The sequence below is a fragment of the Glycine max genome, chromosome 17 (assembly GCF_000004515.6).
Source record: "Glycine max cultivar Williams 82 chromosome 17, Glycine_max_v4.0, whole genome shotgun sequence".
Lineage (NCBI taxonomy): Eukaryota > Viridiplantae > Streptophyta > Magnoliopsida > Fabales > Fabaceae > Glycine > Glycine max.
Window position 1 is genome coordinate 4,831,277 of NC_038253.2, and position 24,762 is coordinate 4,856,038.

A 24,762-nucleotide genomic window follows, 5' to 3' on the forward strand; every position below is an offset into this window, starting at 1 on the left:
TAATTTTTTGAAAACAAATAAAAATATTTTAATAATTTCAACTGAAATATTTTAAATTTCTTTTCCTTCCCCTCAAATCCTTCCAATATTTGAGGGGAACAAAATTTAAATAAGAGATTTTGCTCCTATATTTTCCTCCCCTCCTAAAATTTGAATAAACAAGTGCAGTTTAATAAAATTTCTCTTCTTCCCTCCTTGTCTATTTCCCTTTACCAAACATTATGTAAAGCATCCTTGCTCATTATATGTAGGTATGAGTGCCGAATATAGTAACGATAACCCATTGAAATTGGTTCATCAATAAGACAAAAACGCTTTGCATAACGGATACATATCATATCATGTTAAATATATTTTGTTACATATTACCGGTTCATACTCTTAATATGAGATGGAAAAACAAGACCACCAAAATCTAGCAGAACATTGTTTTGCTTGTGCATGTAACATCACTAGAATGGATACGCAGAGTTAGCATACTCTAACAAAAAACTGTACTTATCCAACAAGTTATCAACCATTGATGATTGACTTATTGTGATCACCTATGGTTTCATAAACGGCACCTTCATCAATAAGATTTTTAATAGCCAGCCTGCAGAGTTGGAATTCAATAAGAGTCAACAAAATTTGGATAGTATGTTAAAGAGAAGGAGAATAGAGAAAAACATTAGCTTTTCCAAAGAAATTCCAAGATGCTGGCAATAAGGTCACGATGGACTCACTCATTCCTTGAGCTGAAACATCAATATCAGAATGTTAAGTTATGAATACCAAACTATTCAACACATCTAAAAAATAAATAAGTACAAACTTTATTATAACTAAGCTGGTGAAATGGTTTTTTACAACTCCCTCTCCAATGTTATTCTTTGGTCTCTCTTTTATAAGACTAAAATTCATGCAATTTACTCTTTCTCACTAGTGCTTTCAATGACATTTTTTGTGTTTATCTAAGCCACCTTATCGATTTTCTATGATATCTTATCTGATGCCACAACAATATCTCCGCATACTGTCATACAAAATCATTTTGTATCTTGTCCTTTTTTGTGGTAAGCAATCTATTTTAACATTTTCATTTTGCTACTTCCACCTTTTTCTCTCATTGACCCTTTTAAGCCCAACATTTACTACTATAGAGTATACCTAACTGAAAATTAGATTATATCAATAGTTGATTATATGTATAATCGATTACTGTTATAATCGAACATAATCAAAATCAGTTTTTGTTTGCTAAGTTTGCTGAAAAGTGGTTTGAAGATAATTAATTTTGTTGGACTCAAGAAAAAATAAGCATTTAAGCTGGGATCCCCAAACATCCAGCATTTTATTTTAATAAAAGGGTGGGGAAAAACAGCTGAAATTGGAAAACAAAGGCTTTCTACTTTGAATTAGGTAGGTACATTGCGAACACAAATAACCCTCTATCTATTTTTCAAAACAGAGAAAATTAACATAGAACATCTGACATTATCGGATTTTTATTTTTGGCCATAACAAGAGAAAGTATATATAAGGGATACAAGGACGGATCCAGGAGTGTTTTAAAGGGGGAGCTGAATTTTTTTTATACAATTATTAAAATATCTAACATCTAACAAATAATTATTTAATATATAATAAGTTCAATAAAAATATTTATTATTAATTTTATGTATAAAACTAGAGACTCAAAAATCTATTTTTCTAATATATTTTCCTTTATTGATTAGTATTTTTTAATTTTAATTTTTTTCTCATATATACACACATAAAGGGTCCCAAGGGAGGGAGGCAAGGCCCCTGCTTGCCCCCCTTGGATCCGTCCCTGTAAGCATACATTATCCAGCCCCAGTTGAAACTCATGGATACCAACAAAAGATATGCGCCACAAAACTTGCTTATTCACATTGTAGGCTCAAAATGGCCGTTTACCAACTTGAGCCACGTATAATCACTAGAAAGTAGAAACAGACCGTTCCTTAACATGCATTTTCAATCTGTATAGATTAGTAAAAAAAAAAATAGGCTAAATTATTATTTTGGTCCCTCTACTTTTTTTTTAATTTGATCAACTTGTTACTTCTATTATTAAAATGTTCATTATGGTTCTCTAATTACCAAAATATATGCAACATGGTCCTTTCCATTTGTTCTCACTGAGGACGTTAACCTAATCCAATGAAATGGAAAGGAACACATTGCATATATTTTGACAATTAGAGGACCATATTGAACATTTCAGTGTTTGGGTTTCCGTTTGAAATCCAAAAAACGTCCACACATTCTCATACACAATGAAGGAACTCTTGCGTATCATCTAGACAACTTCCGTTTCAGTTGATATCAACTGTGTACCAAACACACAGTCACACAATAATAGAGACCAAGCTGAACAAATTAAAAAATAAAAGAATCAAAGAATGATTTAGCTTTTAAAAAATTTGTGTACAACCATACTCCATATAATTGAACTACTAGAAAATTCTTTATTCCATTTCTACAGCAAACGATGCAAAAGTTTTGCAATATTCAAGAAAGGTATTTGTGGACAAGAATCCATATAATAAAATAACATGGATCAACCAATATTCAGGAAAAACAAAGGCACCAAGAATGCAGTTAGTTACATGTTCAACAAGAGACAAATAGACAACATTAAATAAAATAACTTAAAAAAATACCTGTTTGTGGGATGATGCAAAAAATCTAAGACCATGGCTTCAACAGTAACACCCTTCTGACCATTGATATGTTGATCAGAGAACTGAAAATAACATGTAACAAACCAAGGAGGACATCAAATAAAAATGAAGCAAAAACAGAGTATGGTTCACTTTCTTACCTGATTTGTTGGCGGAACAGCTTGTGCTTGATAAACTATTGTGGGAGGAATTGGTGAGGAATGCTGCTGATTAGGGACACTAGACTGAAGATGTTACCACATGAAACATTAGAATACACACATACGTATGGTACAGACTTATTAAAATTCATAACCATATATGTGCATCATATCACATCAAATCATTCAAACACAGTTTACAGTTTTTAATACCCTTAATCTGGAATTGTAGAGATGCACATATATGCAATCGCTGAAATGACTAGCAATCTCATTAAAGTCAGTCACAGGCCTGAAAATGAAACAACGGGATGAGGTGAAATATTGAACTGTATGAAAGAAATAGGTCTGCTCCGCCGTTCACTAATCACTGGGACAAGAACATAACTAGCCTTGGTAATAGTTGTGACAATGATAGACATCCAATACAATTTAAAATATTGAACAGCTAAAATAATAATTAAAAAAAAAGCAAAAGGTATTTATATCATACCTAAAAGAGAAAACAGTTAAGGTCCTTTTACGCTGAAAATGTTTTAATTGTCCATGGAGCCTCGCATACATTCCGTCCCTAATAATGAGACTAAAATATTAGTATATAGTATATGAAATAAATTGCATAAAAAAAAATTTCACATTTGGCAACAAACAACAGTACAAAACATGAGCAAAATGATAAGTTGTGTGTGTATCTACTTATTTTTCCTGCAGAAAAATAAATAAAATGATCATATGTATGTACGTATCTTTTTATTTTATGAAAAAAAATAATTCAACAGTAACATGTATTCCAAAACAATTCATTTCCTTTCTGAATTAATCAAATAAAAACATAAAAACATATAGTATTTAGAAGAAGAATCTTTTAAAAAAACAGGGAAAGGGATTAAAACCATTATCAATCAAGTAAATCTAGTATTAAGGTTCTGTCTGAATAAACTTTTCAATAAACCCCTATAAGAGAATAAAATAAGAAAGTAAAATGAATTTACCTTCTTTTATAAGTTAAAATTAACTTTGTGTGCATTAAAATTTGTTTTTGAAAAAGTCAAATAAAAGATCTTTAATACATTAACTTATGCATAAGCTAATTTTAATTTAAGCAAGAAGCTTAGTTCATTTTACCTTCTTAATTTATTTTCCTATAAGTATTTATTGAGAATTTTATTCAAACTAGCCTAGATAAAATATGAAAATCTATGCAGGAAATGCAATATAGCATACAAGATAGCCTCTGCTTCATTTGTATCAACAGCTTCATGAAGCCTGCAAGTAAACAAGAAGTCATCAGACATCACTGCCAAAAGTAAATGGTATAAAAGAAAAAATTAAAAAAAAAATAATGCAGAAAAGATAAGAGAAAATTAACAATAATCACCATTTACTACACTCAATCCTTCCAGTACCATCATCAAGCACAAAAGTAACATCAGTAATTCGTCCAGTTTTGTTGGACACCCTTCCTACAAGAGTGACCTGGACTCAAATTGTTAGGACAAGCGAACCCACAAAACCCTACCCAAATTCACAAACCAAGATTCAAGGAGAACGCACATTGGTAACGTCCACACCATCAACAATCAAATTGATTCTATCATCGCTTGACTGCATCGTATATCTGCTTCACTGTCAGAGGAAGCAAGGACTGAGCGTCGCGATTCTACAAAAAAACAACAAAAAAATTAAATAGAACTTAAAACCACAAATTGATTCCATCTTATTTTCTCAAAACACTAGCAATTGAAAGAAGAGCAAAATAATGGGGGTTAATTAGTGTTGAATGTGGTTGTGATTATTATGAAAAGGAAAGAGAGAGAAAGGACCTTGGAAGGAACCAACGAAGAGTCGGGGCCCTGAGTGGTCTGAGAAGGCATGAATCCACCACCGGAGAAGGCTGCATTTCCGTCGAACTGGCTTGGACTCGAATACATCTTTCTTCACTTGCACAATCAAAATGCATACACAAATTTTTAATTTCATAATTTGGGGTGTGCTTACTGTAACTGAAACATAGATATACAAACAACACTCTTTCTAACTGTAATTTCCCGATCTTTAAGAGTGAGTCATTAAATTTTAGTTTTCCAGCCTAGTTGATTGTGAGATTTGCGTATGCAGGCATCATATATACTAAATGATACCTATATATGTGCCCAAATACAAGATACACTTTTTTTCCTGATTTTCTTCTAATCCTCTAATCTCCAAAGCAAATCACTTTGAAGAGCAAATACTCAATCACACAATCACCCAACAAATCAATAACATCCAGCAGTAACACAGAACTAACAGTTCAGTGCATAAACAGAAAAGGATATAACACAAACACAAAGGAATCAAAATCTAAGAACCAAACCCTAGGAAGGAGGAGAGACGAACCAGAGAGAAAAGATCGAGAATGCGAGAACGAGAAACAAACAAACGTGAGCGCGAGAACAATTTTCAAATGAACCGTGCTTAATAAACATTTGGGTCCATTCGGTAAAAAAATATATATATTTTGGTTCTTAAACATATCACAATTTATTTCTAAAGAATAAAAATTTCAATTATGTGTAAAAAGTGACTATTATTGTGAACTTTACAAATTATGAATTTATCCTAAAAACATACAATTAATAACTTTGTTTACTGCACGAATTTAGTTTATTTTAATAGTTAATTTTTACAAGTTACTTCAAATAACTTACAAAAATAAGCTATTTGAAGTTATTTTGGAAAATAAGTTAGTAACTTATACTTCCTCTGTTTTCTTTTATATTTTTTTTTGTTCTTTTTAATAAGTAAATTTTGATTACTTTTACTTTATTTAATGAAATTATGTTTAAAATATATTTCATTAAATAAAAAATTTATGTTTTATATCAAGTTTCAATTAATAGTCGTTTAGGAAAGAGAGTGTTTTTTAATTAAAAATAATATGATTTAAAGAAATTAACTATTTTCGTATGAATTTAGTTTTTTTTTCTTATAAAGGAGAACGGAGGAAAAGTAAGTTACTAACTTTTTATTTTCAATTTTATCTTCGCAAAATTATTTTAAATTATTTTTTATCCTTTTATTTAGTTTTAAAATAATTTTACTTGTTTTAACATTCTTTATACGATCATCAAATAACATACTTATTTTCTTAATTATTATTGAACTTGGAATTCTATTTTTTAAATGTTAAATTATTTATTTTAATAAATTAATATATTATTTATTTTTATTTTTACTTAAAATATTTTTTCACTGAACAAAAAATGATAATAGAATCAAATTATAAAGAAAATTATTTTTTATTTTAAATAATATTATTAATGCAAAATAAATGTTAGAAAATTAATTTTAAACCATATAAGTTTATTTTATTTTATTCTAATTTTTCAAAAAAGGAAAAATTTTATTTAAAACAAAATAATATGAATAAAATCACTAAATATTATTTTTATATAATACAAAATTATTGTCTTACTTTTAAAGAGTTATCAAAACTAAATTCAAATATTAAATATATATATTTTTGTCATTTAACATTTATGAGTTAATTTATTAGTTATTTTTATGAAAAAATTTCTATAAATCAGTTAACTTATAAGCTTCTAATTTTTCATCTTTTAACTTACGACTTATAATCTTTCAATTAGTTTATCAGTTAGTTTCACCAAAATAATTGATAATACTTTTGAGGATATTATAGGTTCTTTTTTTGACTAACTTATAAGTTAATTATTTGATACATAAATTTATTTTAATATTTTTTTTCATAGCTTACTTTAAATAACTTATTTTCATAAGTTATTTGAAAAATAATATAATGTGTTTGAGATAATCGAAAAAATTAGATTATTTTAATAATCGATTATGATCATGATCAGATTTGGATAGATTTGCTAAAAAAAAATAGTTTGAAAATGATTAATTTCATTTGGATGTAACAAAAAAATCAACTTTTACACATTAAAAAAAGTACAAAAATAGCTGAAGTAAAAAAAAAAAGCTGTTGAAAAACAATCATAAGCTACTTACACAAAAAGGGTGTGGTCATTGTGGATACTGGATAAACTACTTAATACAACTCATTGGACACCATCAGTGAAGCTTAATCGTAACAAAGAATTTTCCTGAAGTCGGTTTGAACAAAAAGTGGCCTTGTCTCTTAAGTCATTCCTAGAATACTTGAACTATCGGGCCATGCAAATTAAATCTTCCACTGTTAGGTTAACCGTTCCCAAATCATATTCATTAAGAAGTTATATAATAAAACTACAAGGCTATTAGGTATATGCATGGAAGATAATTAAAAATAACTAATTGTCAAAAGTCCTCTTCAATCTCACAATTATGAAATAGTAGCTAGCCGGTAGCAATTGCATTCGTTCAAATTCAATGAATGCAACCTTAGGTAATTGCCAAGTAATGGACTTTGCTTTCTTAGCAATTGAGAAAAAGTTATCGATGTTCCAATCAAAGCTGTGCCATGTACGTTGTGAAGATAAGTACGTAGATGGGCCTTAGTTGTCATATATCATATATTAATTAATTCAAGCAGAAATGCCTTGGCATACTGACACCTGTAACCCTAACATGTGCCTCACATATCACACAAGGCCAATTGGGTCATCTCAATGATCCCAAGCCCTTAATTCATAGAATATTAATTAATAAAATAATGCAGCAACCTATGTTGTCTGAGAAGCTAAGATGGGGGCCAAGTCTTACGGGTTTGGTCATGTCATGGCACATGCAATAGAGGCCGGCCAACTTTCATAACAATAATATTTTTATGTAAAAAAAAAAAAAATTAGGTTACTTTTGATTTGAAGGTCTCATCAGATAAACTTTGACTTCAATAAATACTTATAAAAATATTTATAAAGTATTTATTAAGAAAGTCCTCTCGACAGTATAAATCAAATCTAAATTTTTTAAGAATGAATTTATATCTTATCAATTATATCAACTTTTATTTGTTAATTAAAAATCGATTTTATCGCAGCCTTAGAAACAACGACATCGCATATCCATCTTGCTTTACTATTCGTTTCCTTGTCAATACAAAAAGACTTTGAGTCACTCAAACTAGAAGTAACAGGCCACGACCAATCAATCTAATTAACAAAAAAGTAGAGTGCATGTTTCCATGACTCTCTAATGGCCAAAACGGTATATATATAAACAATTGTACACCTCCATGCATCCTATATAAACACAACTTGGTCCAACATTCTTTAGTATTGGAAAAAGCTATGATGGATTTTGAGTATCAGAAGATGTCATCAACGAGCAAAATTCTCTCAAGGAGATCCTCAATGGAGTGCTCCTCTCGCATCTCTTATTATAGGAGCAGTGAAGGGGTTCCATTCAAATGGGAAATGCAACCTGGGATTGCAAAGGGACAACAACCAAGAGAAGTTCTTCCTCCACTGAGTCCTCCACCAGCACTTCTCAGCCTAGGGCTACCCAAGCCATGCATTCCAGACCCCAAACCTTCAACAAGGTCAAGGTTAAGGTTTTGGAAGAAAAGGGTAAAACGTGGAAAAAGCAAAAAGTCACCCTCATCGTCCCATGATTGTTTTCATGAAGATGATGTTATTGGTTTGGACATATTAGATTGCAGCTCTGATTCTGAGTCTAACTCTATGGCATCACCTCGTGGTTCTAGTTTCTCTTCTTGGTCGTCTATGTCGTCATTCATGAAAAGTCCTACTAATACTATCAGAGAGGTATGTGGAAGGCCTTCGACCTTAGGTTGCTTCCCCATGCATGTTAGCAGAGTTTTCGTTTCCATTGCAAGGCGTGATTGAAACAACACTAGTATGCAGTTATTACTTTTTACATTAGAGTGATATTCGCACACTCACATTATTTTTCATTTCTAAAAATTTAATCATCGTCTAATAGTAATTTATCTGATCAGAGCCTCTCTGCAAATTAAGTCTAACGCTGCGACTTCATCAACTGCTGTAAAGATATTAGTTCAACTAATGTAACAGTTTATTATTCTTTACATTATGACGTTCTTGTAAAAATTCGCGGATAAAAGGCTAACCTTTCTTAATATATATGTTTTTTCATAGCACAAACCTAGGATCCAACTCCTAACACGCGTACCTAACATAACAGTTACATATATGCGATGCTATCATGTCAAAATCATCTGTCAACCATGTGAAATCATGTTATACTTTAGCTGATTAGAGATATAGTGTGCTATCATGAAAAAGAAAAACGTAACATAACAGTTACATATATATCATGATGCTAAATACGAGCGGTTCTAAATCCAAGAGAGGATATTAATTTAGAAGTGTATGAATTATAGAAGCATGTCGATTCAAGAAATTCAATACCATAGGCCGCTATCCTTAGCTAAGCTGTCCACAAAATATTTTAATTAATCTAGTCCGGGGGATCCAGAAATAGCCATTAATTGTGCATGGGTATAAAGTACATCTTTAGGTGAAAACATGCTAACTTAATTTGACAGATCTTGATTTGATTTTATAAAACTAACATGGTTAGAATTGAATTTGTAATGAAATAATTTATATTTAAAAACTATCATCTCTTTATTTGAAAATCAATATCTGTAACATAATGTAATAAAAAAAATTAATACAAAGGCTCCATATTATATCTTTTTTAAAATGTGTTTTTAAGAATAATCTTAATCATAAGAAACTAGAGTCATACAATTATTATCTTCAGGGCAGTAAATACTTCCCAAATAACTGCTGGGAAACATTAATATTCCTTGGGGCCATATATTGTGAACCAATATGTATATACACTCATAAGATGAGGCATAAAACCTTTTAATTTCCACATTCCTATCCCCTGAACCAAAAAACAAAGGCTATCAGCTTATCACATCCATGATCAATGAGAAAGACAGTGTGTCTTGGTAAGCAATAGTTGGCCCAGTTAGTTGAAAGTATAACCTGAAAGCTGCAACCTATCAGCCTCATCATGACTCTTTACAAATAAGTAACTTGTTGGAGTTAATTAGTGCTTTCAGTGGCAGTCCATGCTCTACGATACGACGTATTTAAAGTATTTTGGGCCCACATGCCGGGCAAGGCAAGGCTGTCTGTTGAAATAAGTCCAATGACATTGGAAGCCCTTAGAATTAATAAACTCATGCGCGTATTGACAAAAACAAAAGGTAATAAAATCCTGCAGAAAAATATATGAAAACAGTTTATAAATTGCTCAGCTGTACGAAATTTCACATATCCACACAAACAAACAGCTGTCATTCATCGAAATCCATTAGAATAATAAAATTCAACGATAGAAGTCTTATTTCACCAGTAAGGTTAGTTACATACATAAACAATTAACATCAAGTTATTTGAGACCAAATCATTCTTCACGACTTCTTTCAATGTCCTTCCTAGTCTCCTTCTCACACTTTTCACCAGACTACAAGTCATACAATTTATTCTCTTCACCATTGTTTCTAGTTTCCTTTTTTTAGACATTCAAATAACCTTAACCCATTTTTTTGTTATCTCTTCAGGTGCAATTATTTCATATCTTACCATTCCTTTTTTTAGAAGCATATCTTATCATTCCTGTGTGGTAACACACATCCATTTTATCTTATTTATGCTAGTCACATTTTTCTCTTGTCTCTTGAGGGTGATTCGGTTGTGTTCAAATTGCTAAGAAATAAGAAATTTTCAATTTTTTTGTGTAGGACCTATACCTTTACCTCACTCCTTTAACTCATTATCATGAAATACACATAGGATGAGTTTGTTTAAACTTTAAAAAAATTAAAATAAGTGCTTTTTAAAAGAATATTTTTTATTAAGCGGATAAGACTGCTTATATTTTTTAATAAGTAATAGCAGTTTAAACACAAATCAGAAAAAACTTAAAACTGCTTATATTACTAAAAGAAACATTTTAAAAAAAAAAAATAAACTTAAACAAGTTCACCGGGATGGCGGGACTGTGAACTTCCTCTCCACAGTTTTTGTATAAAAAATAAATAAATAAATAAGGTGTATAGAATAGCTTATCTGCAACAACTCATACGGAGGTTTTTAACAGACCCAAATCGATTCCCGTTATCAACAAATACAAAATTCAATTTCCAAATAAAAATTACACCGCATTTAAAAGCTTTTAATGCTTTGGGGGGTTCACATCACTAAAGATCCTAAGATGGAAACATTTTGTAGTAATTGGTGGCTTTGTAGGACACTAGGTCCCGAGTAATCCCTCAGCATTCATTTTTCAAAACTACAACTATTTCTTCTATAAATGTGTGACCTGTATATTTCCCACCGAATAAATGAGACATGAATTTTGGAAGAGCCCAAAGTGATATTATAAAATATTTCTAGCTGTCAATCTTAAATGTTAGTATGTAGTTTGAATGGTTCTTGTGACATAAATATGATCTATTTTTTCTTCTAGCAGTTCCAAGGGTACAATAACACTAATTACAACACCATGCTAATAATTACAATGATATTCGACCATACTCGGGCCTCTTATCATAAACTAGGGCAGTGCAAGATGAACAAGCAAGATTAGAAACACAGGCTAAAAGCATGCTGTCCGTTCCTGTTACACTGCAGAGCCAACTCAATTAATCATGCCAGGCATCAAATGTGAGTATCCTCAGCTTTGTTAATTGCATACTGCCTGTAAATCAAGAAACAACGATATCACAACGTTGGCACCATCAATGTGACTGATGGAGAAGCAAGTAACAATAAATCTACAGCTGAATGTGACATAATGACTACTATAATTTTACCTAATTAGGAAGCGCCAATTAACAGTATGATTATACAAGATAATGATTTCAACTTTATGATTGAATCCCAAAATCATATGTTAATCAACATTTCAAGCAAAGAATGAAAGTATCAAATAAAAGAATTAGCAGCAGAGGCCACACAAATAGTTAGTGCCAAATGTCATCATCACCACCTTCCCTTTCTACACCAACACTTCCTACCAGCAACAAAGGCACACAGACCACCCAAACATTAATATTCTGATCCCTTCTCCAGCCAGTAGAGGAATAAGTATGATGGAAATCCCTTTCTACTATCCTCTATATTTCTACAATTCTCAGAACTAACAACTTAAATTCAGAATTTCAGGTAACGGATAAGTCTTATCTTCAAGAGTAGGTGTCTGCGAAGGTGCTGAATGAGTTATTCCCATTTTGAACTTTTGAAGATATTTTCAGAAAACATTGAGAATTCTTCACACATGCAAAGACAAAAAGAACAGTAATCAACTCAACCTAAAAACAGAGAAAAACTAGCAAATTTCATCTGGTCCTACCCTGTAAATTAAATTGTGTGAACTTGCAAGCTATTGACAAATGTTCTTCTTCCTTAATAAGTTGTACCGTTACAAACAAAATTGCTTATTTCTGACCACAATAAACATACTTAAAATAGGAAATTTTATTCAAGACTGAGACCCACTGGACAATTCCTAACTTTCAAGTTGCATACACAAAATCAAAAGACAGGATATACAAAAATGTCAGATGCTATATCCCACATAAAAACTATAACCTATCACAACTGGAAACTCAAGAAACACAGACTCGGAGATTGGATATCCATGCAAAGTTGCAAAGAGAAATCCCACAAGATAGTTTGAGGCCATAATCACTTTACAAAATAAAGTATACTACAAATAATTTTCCAAACCTACTTATCAGTTATCAACCAACTACCACAAAACAAGTATTGACACTATGAAAAACCTTCAGAATCTTAATTATAGTAAATAAGGTTGGTCGCTAAATTTACATAAAAAAATACTCGCCGGAAACAAGAAACAGGCAAACATATATATGAAAATGCATACCTCAGCCGGTGCTGGGATGATAGATTCCCTGTAAAGTTTGAAAAGCAATTCAACTTATTGCATCTATACATAATTAAATGGTTCTTAACAAATCAAAAGTACACTGAGTACCTTGGCCTGTCAGATTTTGCAAGATGTTTAGACATTATTGATGCCTGTAATACAACACATTATCACATTATTCTCTACCTTAAAATTGAATGCATTATCAATATAAATTAACACAAATCAACACTTAAAAATACTTTCAGGCAATTAGATTGAAAAGAGTAATTAAGAAAAACTCATTCGATTTATTGAAAGAGAGAACTGTTTGAATTGAGATACTCGTTTGAGTGATACAACCCCACCCTCCAAAAAAAGAAAATTAATAAAAAATGAATAGACATATATATTGACCCACATGCTTTTCAAACTTCAATTGATGAAGAATAGAAGCCACACAGATTAAAAAGTTATACAGATTTAAATTAATAGTCATATGGTGATTGTAACAAGTATAGACTTGCTTGAGCAAACAAAGAAAACAAAAGCAACACTGCAACATTTAGTCATATAACAATTGAAAATTAAAAGTAACTGAAAATTTCAATGAATCCATAGATAGATAGAAAGACTCAAGAAAGCAGCACGCACTGCCATTTTTTCCTATTTTCACTCCATTTTCTGGCAAAGTACCAGCTTTACCTTGCTGAGAAAATTTTGCTTTTGCTTCCTAAAAGAGCACCAATTCTTGCAACTCATAACAGCAGTTTTTTTCAGCTTTCATTATAAAGAACTTTTGTACTTTGGCAAACACTATGAAACATCAAAAGAAGAGCTTCTCTAACTAAAAAGCAGCTTTTGTTGATTTTACATCACAATAAAAGTATCAAACAGGCTCTAAATGCCTTGGACCTAACTTGTGATTTCAACTGCATGAACAAAAAACATTACCTGCTCCTGTATGATGCTCCTTGCTTCGACAAGTTGAGCTTCAAGCTCAAGTTCCCTCTCAGTAGCCTCTGAAGTAACTTCTGCTTCTTTTTGAGCATCTTGCAATTGAACCATACGCTCCTTCATATTTCAATTTTCAAGCAGTTAACAACCAAAGACAAACAGTTCATATCTGCAAATACTTAAAAGATACAAATTGGAAAGTGATACTAATAAGTAATTACCTTTATAGAAGCCATTTTGTTGCGAAGACTTTCTTCTATTTGATCTCTGGCCATGTGAAAAGGAAGGTCAAATACATCCTGCAAGTAACAAACTCAATAATTTCAGAAGGCAGTTTGACACGGAATAAAGTATGAAAATTTAAAAACCTTCCATACCATTTTCCCAACCAATGGAGATTGTGAAGGATCACTTTCAACTCTTTCATTGCCAGTGAAAGATTGCTTTGGTAGTCCATTAGGAGCATTTAAGAAATCACGCATATCCACCTGTAATCAGTACACTCGCGAATCTCATAATCTAGGTCAAGGAACCTGCTTTAGCGGGAGGGGCATCGCAGAATAAAGGTCTTCATATAGAGGGAAGTACAGACTACAGATTGTAGGTGACATATAAAATAGAAAATAGGATGAAATCAAAAAAGAAATATACTGAAAGCCACCAATACCACAAATCGACTCCCGTGTTAGTGTTCTTCCAGTACCCATTTAATTACTATGTCCATCCATCATTTTGCACTTTGCATCACAAAATAACCGATTCCCAGAACACACAAAAATTATATTGTTGACTTCATGTCCAAACCAAAAACATAATTTGTTTAATAAAGATAAAGGTAATGGAACAAAAGTAGCAAATCCATTCATGCACAGGTGTATGCACACACACACATTTACAAACAAAGATATTCACATGGGGGAAGAAAGGGAATATCAGGGAGATAGAACTCTTTAAAATTGCAGGCAAGATGGAAATTTAAAAAAGCAGCATACAGTAACTGAATGATAACAAAGCAAAAGTTGATGAAAGTTCAAAATTACATCAAGTAGAATCAATGAAACGTGAACAGAAGAGACATGTATTGCATTCATAATCTTGTCTGTAAGTAGAAATTTCAGCAAATAACAATAATCACCTATCAGGAACCTACCTGCATTGATCTCAATAATGCTCTTAAATCAGCATTCTCTGCCATCAGTTCTTGATTTTTTGACTCATAAGCATCCACCTTTCAACATTAAAAATAAATTGTATGAGACGAGGATGTGTCCCGAATACAAAGAACTGTAATGACAGAGTGAAAGTTTATCAATATGCATACAATCTTTTTATAAAAATCATTGTCAGCTTTCTTCCCATTCCATGTTCCACGTTGCCTCCCTTCCTTCTGTTTACACACATCATAAATACCAAATTCTCATGAAATTGAATATCTTCCAAGCAAAGTCCAAACTAAATGGATAGCTGGTACCTGAAGCAAATTCATTATCTCCATGCCTGACCTAGACTCTTTCTTCTTCTCCATCAACACTTGGTTTAGCCTCTCCTGCAAATACAAAATACCAGCCCTTCATCATTTCCAAATCTAATAATATGTGGACCCGCGTAAGTTCCTATCATGTAAAAGCACTAATCACCAAATATGGTTCTCATCAGAATAAAAACAAAATCAAAGATATCACACCTGCAACTTTATGTATTCTTTTTCCTTCTTCTTCATCTCATGCATTTGTTGAGTCTTTACTTGCTTTAACACCATTCAAGAGTCAAATTCACAAGAGTCAGAGGCTTTATCCATTTTGAAGTAGGGTCATCCAAACAAGACGCCACAATAAGCAAAGAAGATCAAACTTCTAACCTGATTACCAATAACCATTCTCTGGAATTCATCCCTCTCCTGTTGCAGCTTCTCAATTTGGGCCTTCAGAGCTGCAGTGTTTTTAGCTTCCTAAATAACAGGAATTCAACCCCAGTTAAACAAAATCTAGCAGCATCACTGCGTAAAAAAGGAAATTGTTGCATCTTGCATAATGGACACACTTCTGATCTTTTCATCTAAGCAAGACAATAGCATGCTTTACGTTTGCCAAAACCAGATTTCCAAGCATCTCCTTACCGTTCTAGTAATAGTCGCTATCTCCCTGTCTTTGACTTGTAGTTGACCTTCAAGCCTCTCCACTTTGGCCTCCAATCTCGAAATGTCAGACAACAGTCTACAACATCAAAAGTAAAACACATTGAACTCACACACAACACATTACGTGACTAACATTAATCGAAGGATTATACTTATTTGGCAACTACCGTTGTCTTTGATCATTAGCAGACTCTCTAAACTCCACGTCGCGCTGTCTCTGCTGCAGCAAGACGTAAATGCAATTGCAAGTCCTCGCAATTGAAACCTACCACATTTTTCAAAACAGCATCATTCACATAATGTGCATACTACATACATTGGCGCAAAAAACAATGCACATGAAAGACGGAACGGGATCAGTTCAATACTCACGGGGTCATTTGCGAAGAGATCGAGCGAAGCCGGGAAACCAAACGTGACGAGCGATTGGTTGAGATACTTAGCGCAATGCTCCAAATTGTCCGCATCGGCGAACGTGTAGTCGCTGAAACAAACAAGAGAAGCAAAAACCCTACGATTTGGTTAAAATGCCCGAGAAAGGGAAGAATTGAAGAGGAATAGGGTTTATTAACTAAATAAACTAACCCGGCTGTGAAGGAAGATTGAGAAGGTGGCTGCAAAGAAAAGGAAGAGTTAGAGAGGGAGAATGATGTAAATAGGGATTGTCGGAGAGTTTTACCCTAAGATCCAAGTCTCCGTCAGTGGGAGGCATTGTTGTTAGAGAGAAAGAGCTTCTTTTCTGGGCTCTGCGTGTGACTCTGAGTAGTAATAGTGTTAGTTCTTAGATCTAAACTTTGAGATATTCAAGCGGTGCCCAAATTTGAAAGAGGAATAAATGAAACGGGTGCTCTGGTTGGGGAGAATAATATACTCTGCGGTCGGATCTGGATATTTGTTTTTGTACCCTCCAATTACACACCTACAGCTGGCTTCTGATGGCTTTTCTTTGAGTGGCTTGTGACGTGGCGGTTTATGATTGGTTGGCAAGATGCAAGGTGGCAAATACGAGTTATATTTTGGTTTGTGATTATGGCGCCTAACTAGAGAATCCTTTTGACTAGGCAGGCACTCACTCTGGATTTTTTTGGTTGAAATGAAGTGAAAGCAAACATCCCTTGAATTAGACGTGCAGTGTTTTCTTTTCTTATTTGTTTTGGTTGGGATGCGACTTTCATCTCGTAATCAATGTTTATGCCTATATATCTTTCGGGTTATAATGCACTTCTCGTCTCGTAATCAATGTGGATTGTTTTGTCCTGTCCCAACACACTTAACTCCTCCACCCACTTGTCTTCATTTTATGATTCATTCATCACTTAAATTTCTCTACAATGGTAAGTAGTAGCCAAAATGTACAAAAAATTGGGTTCTTTATGCTTACCACGAGACCCTAGAAAATTATGATGTTAGGTCCTTTGCTATTAACCCTTTGCATGTATTAAAGGGTTTTTTTTTTTTGTTTTTTGAGATAAAGGGTTCGTTATTTTGATCCTGACAGCAACGGCTATGTTTCAGTATTACATACATTGTGTTGAGATAAGAAATGTCTGGCTTTGATTGATCAGGTTACTTTGTGGACACTGTTAGTTTGTTTTCGTATTTTATTAAATGATTAATGATGTTACATATACTCACCAATACTGATATTTTATATAATATATAAGTTTTTTTTTATTATCTATCTAATTAAAACCAATCTCACTTTTTTCTAATTATTATTGTAATTACATCAGCTCATTCTAATATAAGATGATGCTTACTGAGCATTGTTCTTTTAAATTGAATGGTCTTTGAACTTTTTATTTAATGTATATGTTCTCTTGAATTGATTTATAGTTAATTTTGAAAAAAAAATACAATTATTTAAGAACTCAGGTTTTTTCAAGAAAGTGATAAGTGACAAATTGAATTATTGGTGACATTTTAAAATAAATTAACTATACTTAACATTTATTGAAATGAAATTCTTTTTATATGCAAAACTATTTTATTTATAAAAAAAAGGATGTGGTGTCTCGTTTTTCTTTTTTATCCTCGTAAATAATTGTTATATAAATTATTGATATCAAACTCATCATATCTGTTAATGAAAAATACTGTTTAGATATGTATAATAATATAGATATAGATAGATATGGACACACACGTAACATGATAGTAAGATATGGGAATGGGACACGTAACATGTCAGTAAGGACAAAGAATGAAAAGAAAAAAAAAAGAAAAAAAAAAGCCTCAAATAAGTGGCATTCATGAATCCTTGCCAAAATTGACTAATTAAGCAAAGCATAGCAACGCCAGGATGCGGATTGCGTACGAATTGGTTCATAATTATTTATTCTAATGTTTTCTTTCGAATGAAGCATCGTTTTTCTCAGTGGGAGAATTTAATTTTGATCACATTAATATTCTTAAAAGATAAAAAAAATTATAAAAGATAAAAAATAATTATTTTAATCTTCTTTTACACGGATTGTCTCTTTCAAAAATGTTTGAATTAACTTCATTTTCATCATCTCGTAGAAATAAAAATAAAACTACTTCGACTCTTTCATATAAGAAATAAATCAGGATTAAAAATACTACTAGCCCTTGATAAATATTTTTATTTTATTTTTGGTTTCTAGTAAACAATTAACTTTTTAATCCTAAAAAAATTCATTTTATCGTTTTCTCTAAATTTGTTTAGATAGCGATTTGAAAGTAAAATAAATTGATTTAAATAGTGTTGTATGAGTAAAAAAATAGGAATAAAAAACTTAAAAAATAAAAAAGTATAAAAGCATATTTAAGTTGATACATAAATAATTCACCAATACAAATAATTAAGTTAGTTAATTTTAATTTACAATGTGGTAAATTTAAATTTCATTTCAGAAATACAAAAGATTTAAGTTGAAGTTATATTTGGGGTATGTTTGATCCAACTTATTTTAAGTTTAACTTCTTCTTATAAGTAAAAGTTTGGTCAAACACTTGTAAAATAAAAATACTTTAAAAATAGATAGATTATTTTTAAAAAGTATATTTTAAAATAAGTATGAGGAGTGTGGTTTAAATTGTTAATAACAAAATAAATACATCCACTTATATAAAGAATAAATGAGTGTCTCATTAATAAATTTTATAATAAAGTAAGGATATAAAAAATAAGTAGTTAATATGTTTAAAAATGAGTTTTCTTATAATTAATTAAGACAATAAAATGTACCCACGTGTTTCTTGTATAAAACTAGGTAGTAAATATCATATCGTTGCTGTCAAAAAATTATATATAAAAAATAATAAACTACCATGCTAGACTTTAAAATTGTGAGGTATTGTTAATTAAGCCTCTACAATTATTAAATAAAATAAAATAGTCATTAAAATTGAAAATCACTAGTAAAATTAGTTTAGACGTCATTTACATTTAAGTGACAACATTTATATAACATTTGAATAAAAAAAAATACATTTATATATCAAGTCAAGTCCCCTTATGAGGCCAATGTTGACAAATGCCCCGTTTGTTTGCACTCTCGGGCAGTCTTGTCTTGAAGGTGTAATTATTTTAAGCACTTTTTGCACTCTTTTATGAAAATGTTATTGCTGATAAAAACAAATGTTGGCAAATACAGGGTAGCCATATCACAGAATATTACTATTTTAATTTCTGAATTAAGGGTATGCATATCCCAACCCAAGATTAGTTTTGATGGGTTTAAGTTTTATAAATTAAGTTTAATGTATTTTGAAGAAATTAAATATTCATGTTAATGTTATACTTTGAGTGATCTCAAATCAGTCAAATGTCATATATTATTTTTTAATAATTATGTATTAATAATAAAACACTTTCTATTTAATAGATAATATATTTGTAAAACGTCATATTATATTTTATTTATATTATTTATTTGGAATTATATACAATATATTATAACTTAATTTAAGATTTAGAGTTATTTTATTATACAATTTAACTATACATAACATTAAAATTGATATGTTATGTATATAACCTATTGACCTATTTTGTTCCTGTATGTTGGATTTTGATTGAGTTAGATTTGATTTAGATAAATTAATTAAAAAATTCAAGTTAATTTGAGCTAAAGACAAACTCATCTTAATCTGTCTCATACTTATATTTATTTGAAATTGTAGGTACCATCAACTTAATCTCTAAATTAAGTTATTAATAATATTGTGCGTGTGATTTATCTAACATGTAATTGTTTCAATTTAATTAATAATATTATATTTGAATTTTAAGTATAAGTATATTAAATATTCAGATAAAGTTTTATTATCTGTGAGAGTCATATCAACTCAAACTATGTGTCTTTCATGAAAGTGTGATACATAAAAATTTGAAGAGCTCAATCTATTTGAACCAAACAAGAGATTCCATTCCAACCGATTCAATTTCGTTTGACTCTCGATTTCGTTGGATTTTATATATATTCCATCAATTTATATTTAGAGAAAGTTTTATTATTTGTAGGAAGTGCTCTTCTTTTCTTTTTATATTTCTTCTTCTGAATTCAAATGTTTGAACTTTTAAATGTAGACTCAAGGCTGCTGAATAAGTAAACACAGTTCAATAATTATTATTTATAAGGATTACCTGATCTTACAAATTAGACAATATTTTGAGAAGGAATTTTTACAAGTTCTTTTAATCTATTAGGTTAGAGATTGATGTCATTTATCTTATTTGACTGTTATTAATTTAAGAAAATTTTACATAAAATAGAAATAAAAAAGCAATTTTTTTCTATTAAACAAATTATTCTCACTTATATGAATACATGCAGCAAAACTTTACATCACAGTACCAACCGTGCATCCTTTGGGTAAAAATTTTATAGGTTCTAATACATGTTCTTGAATTCTAAGTGTTTGACAGGATAACAAGTTTTACAAATTTTAACGAAGTATAATTTTTACTAGTATTACTGGTACTACGGAGAACTGAAGACGTTTGATAAAAAATCAAACAATAATTTGTCAGTTTGATTCGCGTTATGCAATTCACAATATTATTACAAGTCCTCGTAACTTTTTTTATTTGGTATCCCTTAAATTTCGTAACTGGAATGAGCATCAACCTCTCGTCTTCTGTGCAGAATTTTTTTATCAGGACATTCTGTGCAGATTAATTCAGAGGAAGAATTATTTTTTTAAACTGTTTTTCTTTTAATTCGATACTATTTTAACTGTCTTTCTCGATAATTCAACATAGAACAAAGAAAATGAAAAGTACATCACGTACCGAAAGCACGTATTAGACATTTATATGAATTGAATTTTTGAATGCGTTGTATTATACCCAGACAACAAAAATTGAGACACGTAATAAAATAATTAAATATAAATTATCAATTGAATTTGTATCTGCAGCCTCAATAACATGATATTTTAGAAAAATAAATATTTCACTAAAAATATTCTCTAAAAAAATACTGAAAGTCAAAATAAAACCATATGGACTTTTCTATTGAGCTTTGACATCGTCCAAGAACAAGGTGACTATTTAAAATTTTAGGAAATGGCAACCAGGGTAGACCTTAGATGGCGGTGGCACGCACGCGCTGACGTTAAACTAAGTTTGTAATATGCATTTTTGTTTTTTCTTCTTTATGACTTTTTATTCAGGTCAATCAAAATAATTGCAATTACTTTGACGAGTCCATTTCCAAAATCCTGAATATATTATAGTCACTTCTTGACTCTGGTTCATTTTCTATCCCTCTTGAACTTGTGAAAAGGAGTCCTACGTTGGATAATTTTCAAAAAGAGAACGGAAGTTTGAGACTAAGACAGCTGAATTATAATTAGAAATAACTTAGACCTTTACTTTCACGTCTTTAATAGAATCGTTAAATTAACCAACTCTTATTAAATAGCCAACAATATGTTTAAACTTGAACTAATAAATAAATAAATAAATATTAAATAAAGAACTTAATTACATTTACATTTTAAAATAATCTTAATATAATTAAGTTGGAATTTTGTTTTATCAACAAAACTTCCTCCATGCCTCTGAAGTTTGAACCGTGCACCTCCTGACCTTTTCCTCCGAATCTGGCCCTCACAAATCTATGATAACTATATAGAGAATCAACGTTGATGCCCAAGTATTTGGATGCTATCCTAAAAGAATTTGCTTGCAATATTAATCCCTGTTGACACAGTAAAGTCTTAAATTAACTCGATCTTGTGAAATTAATGTATCATGAACCAGAAGTGATCACCACAATTTTGTTGTTGATTTGAATTATGAGTGGTGAATGGAAGCTTTTACAGTAAATGGGTGACAGTGGAGTTGAATGGCTCTCCAGGTTTTCGTCTATGGAAGGATACGGTGATGCACTTAAAACTGAACTATAGTGGCAGTGATCTTCGTGGTCTGCAACAATTGCTGCTATGCCATGGATGTAACTAACCTTATTTGTGAGTTAGATGGTTCCCACGTGATTCATATAATCAAGATTCGATGTAGGTGTGCTGCTGCTGCTTACTTATTTTCAATAACCTCAGCTACTTACTCCAACAAATTATGGACTTAATTCTCTGGCCCATTTAAGCATGTCACAGCTTCATGCTTTTTCCTCATAGCATTCCCCTCCGAGTCCAACTCAGGCGGCTACATGTTGCTTTCGGACCAATTAGGAGAGTAGGGCTAGCCTTATTTTTGGTCTGTTTTTTATGTTCCATGTACCAAACAACTTAGATAAGAAAATCACAAAAAAAGCCAACTTAAGTTAATGAACGTTTGTGATATTTTGGTACACCAAAAAGGAAAATAATCATTTGGTAAGAAATAAACTCATATCTCACAAAAATATGGATTTAATTTTTACTGTCAATTTAAGAATTTTATTAGTAGGTAATTTATAAGTATCTTCCTAAGGGTTCATTAAGCTTCCAGATTTGTCTTGGTCCTTATGAGTTCTCAAAACTCAACTCTTCTAAACATTCTTGTTATAAAAAAGGAAAATGTAATTGCTTCAAATTTTATTATACAAATCATGTGATTAAAGATTTGATGATGAATTCTATCAATTTTCTTACAAGGGTATCAAATTGCTCAAGTAATGCAATGATAAATAAAATATCGTCTTCACATAGACTTTTCGCAATGATTGAGTAATTAATAGTGAATTCAATAAACTACAAATATTGAGAATTTAAGGTAACCCAAAATTAAAAGATAATTGCATAAAAAAGTGAAGTGAGAGAATTCGAATTATGGACTTTTATAAACGCTTTGTGTGCACAAAAAATTTGGGTTAAATCAAATAAAAGAAATGGTCAAAGTTTAAATTTATTAAACATATTAAGATGCAATCACTACTTATTCTTATTCAATTAAATATGTTATCATCAAACCACAAATTCCTTCAAGCATTAATCTTTTATGTGAAAGAATTCAAATCCCTTGATTTCACTATTAATCCCTTAAATCAGTGTAACTAACATACTTAAATTAAGAAAAATAATTTTAATGATGATCAATCTTTTTATCTTATTTTCCAAACATAAAAATTGTTGGTTATCTTTTTCAATAATTCATAAGAATTTTTCAATTACAGTTTTCTTTTATGTTTGATGTTTGTTTTTAGCCTAATCAACTATTTTTTTTTATTTAGCAAAAAGTTATTTAGGCTAAAAAAGCATTAAGCATAGAAAAAAAACAATAACGATGCTTTATTGAATAAAAACAAACATAACAATCACATAAAAATAAGTCCTTATACATTAAACTCTAATGAATAAAGAATTATTTATCCATTGTCGTAGAAGAAGTATAAAATGATGATGAAGAGGGAACCCTAAACATAAAATGTTGTCACAGATTCCTTTTGTGACCTTGGGGCCTCTGGAATGCAAGAATGAGATGTCTAAAAACATGTGTTAAATGTTACTTTATATAGTAACTAGAATTGGACTTTTTTAAAATGTGGACTTATCTTATTTTCTTGTTTAAACTTGTTCAAAAGTGTAATATCTCAAACAAATTCAATTCGTAGTTTGCCCAATACATAGTGATAGAGAACTATCTAAAGAAGAAGAATTTGGCTTGGGTGGACTCAACATAAATGAACCAATCACTTGAGTAATAAATAAGAGATTTTAAGAAGAGTTTAACAAGATTAAATTCTATCATGGATGAAAGAGAAGAATGAGTGGAGCTCATAAATTTTAGCAAACTTTTATAATCATATTTATTTTCGTTTTTAATTGTATTTTGAGTCTATTTCTGGACTTGTAATAGATTGTTATCTTTTTATTATTATTTTTAAGTCTTTTAATAACTAGATTAGTTGTTGAGCCTTGAACCTAATTCAAGGTTATTAATAAGAGTTATAAATAAATTCATTAAACACTTTGTTGGTAGTTTTGATGAGATTTCAAATTATATAAAATTATATCTTTTGTGACGAGTCATCCTCAACTTATTTCTAAGATTGTGAAGTTATTTTTTATCTCCTTTTTCTAAATTCCATTTTTATTTATTTTCATAAATTTCAAAGAGTCTCAAATAAGTTTTTCAGTTTATTAATGCTAAAAAATACATATGCAAATTAAGTTCCATCACATAACTTGCTTAAACTTGTTGACAATGGATTCACTTAAGCAAGCTTAAAAGGCCATAATTTTTGCTTGCTGGAAAGACTTAAGTGAGTTGTAAAATTAAATGAGTCCATAGTCTCTATAAGTAACTAGTTCATGGATACACTTAACCTAACTCAATAACTTCCATATTCATCAAATTCTTCTTTCAATGATAGCTTTAACACATTTTCAAATAACTCCTCAATGTAATTCCTATAAAATAGATAAAACAAACAAATATCACATAAAAAAGTGATAAAACTAAATTTCCAAACATCATACGCGTTTATTCAATAATCAACCAATTTAGGCTCAAACAAGGTCCAAAAGCATATGATGTATATAATAATTACACAAAAAATATTGGAAAAAATATAGGAAAGGTGGCAATTATCGGTCCTCTAGTTTT

General features: G+C 30.7%; 2 protein-coding genes and 1 pseudogene across 3 annotated transcripts; 1 reads left to right on the forward strand and 2 right to left on the reverse strand.

Moving 5' to 3' along the window:
• Positions 1-315: 315 nt before the first annotated feature.
• On the reverse strand, positions 316-5,363 carry LOC100778069 (replication protein A 32 kDa subunit B-like; annotated as a pseudogene).
• Positions 5,364-7,926: 2,563 nt separating this feature from the next.
• On the forward strand, positions 7,927-8,892 carry LOC102669580 (uncharacterized). Its single transcript, XM_006601349.4, has one exon. It carries the CDS (start codon positions 8,062-8,064, stop codon positions 8,617-8,619), a length of 558 nt encoding a protein of 185 aa, XP_006601412.2. The 5' UTR covers positions 7,927-8,061; the 3' UTR covers positions 8,620-8,892.
• A 2,240-nt stretch (positions 8,893-11,132) lies between these two features.
• Positions 11,133-16,576, reverse strand: LOC100811569 (afadin- and alpha-actinin-binding domain-containing protein). Of its 2 annotated transcripts, NM_001415734.1 has the most exons (17): positions 16,423-16,576; positions 16,329-16,357; positions 16,116-16,227; positions 15,911-16,008; positions 15,723-15,819; positions 15,465-15,554; positions 15,291-15,353; positions 15,078-15,152; positions 14,928-14,993; positions 14,757-14,834; positions 13,984-14,094; positions 13,828-13,905; positions 13,604-13,723; positions 12,779-12,822; positions 12,668-12,695; positions 11,962-12,047; positions 11,133-11,476 (listed from the first exon to the last, which is right to left on the reverse strand). In NM_001415734.1, the coding sequence occupies exons 1-16, from the start codon at positions 16,453-16,455 to the stop codon at positions 11,964-11,966; spliced, it is 1,206 nt and encodes a 401-aa protein (NP_001402663.1). In that variant the 5' UTR covers positions 16,456-16,576; the 3' UTR covers positions 11,133-11,476; positions 11,962-11,963. The 2 variants fall into 2 exon arrangements, with proteins under 2 accessions (NP_001402663.1, NP_001242072.2); NM_001255143.3 differs by lacking the exon at positions 11,962-12,047.
• Positions 16,577-24,762: the final 8,186 nt, after the last annotated feature.

Bases quoted from the DNA above. Each gene is read 5' to 3' on its own strand.
- LOC100811569 (NM_001415734.1), bottom strand. From the start codon at position 16,455: ATGCCTCCCACTGACGGAGACTTGGATCTTAGG. The intron at 15,820-15,910 runs GTAGTTGCCAAA...TTGATGTTGTAG, and splicing joins GCTAATGATCAAAGACAACG to ACTGTTGTCTGACATTTCGA. The intron at 15,354-15,464 runs GTTAGAAGTTTG...ATGGTGTTAAAG, and splicing joins GAATGGTTATTGGTAATCAG to CAAGTAAAGACTCAACAAAT.
- LOC102669580 (XM_006601349.4), top strand. From the start codon at position 8,062: ATGATGGATTTTGAGTATCAGAAGATGTCATCAACGAGCAAAATTCTC.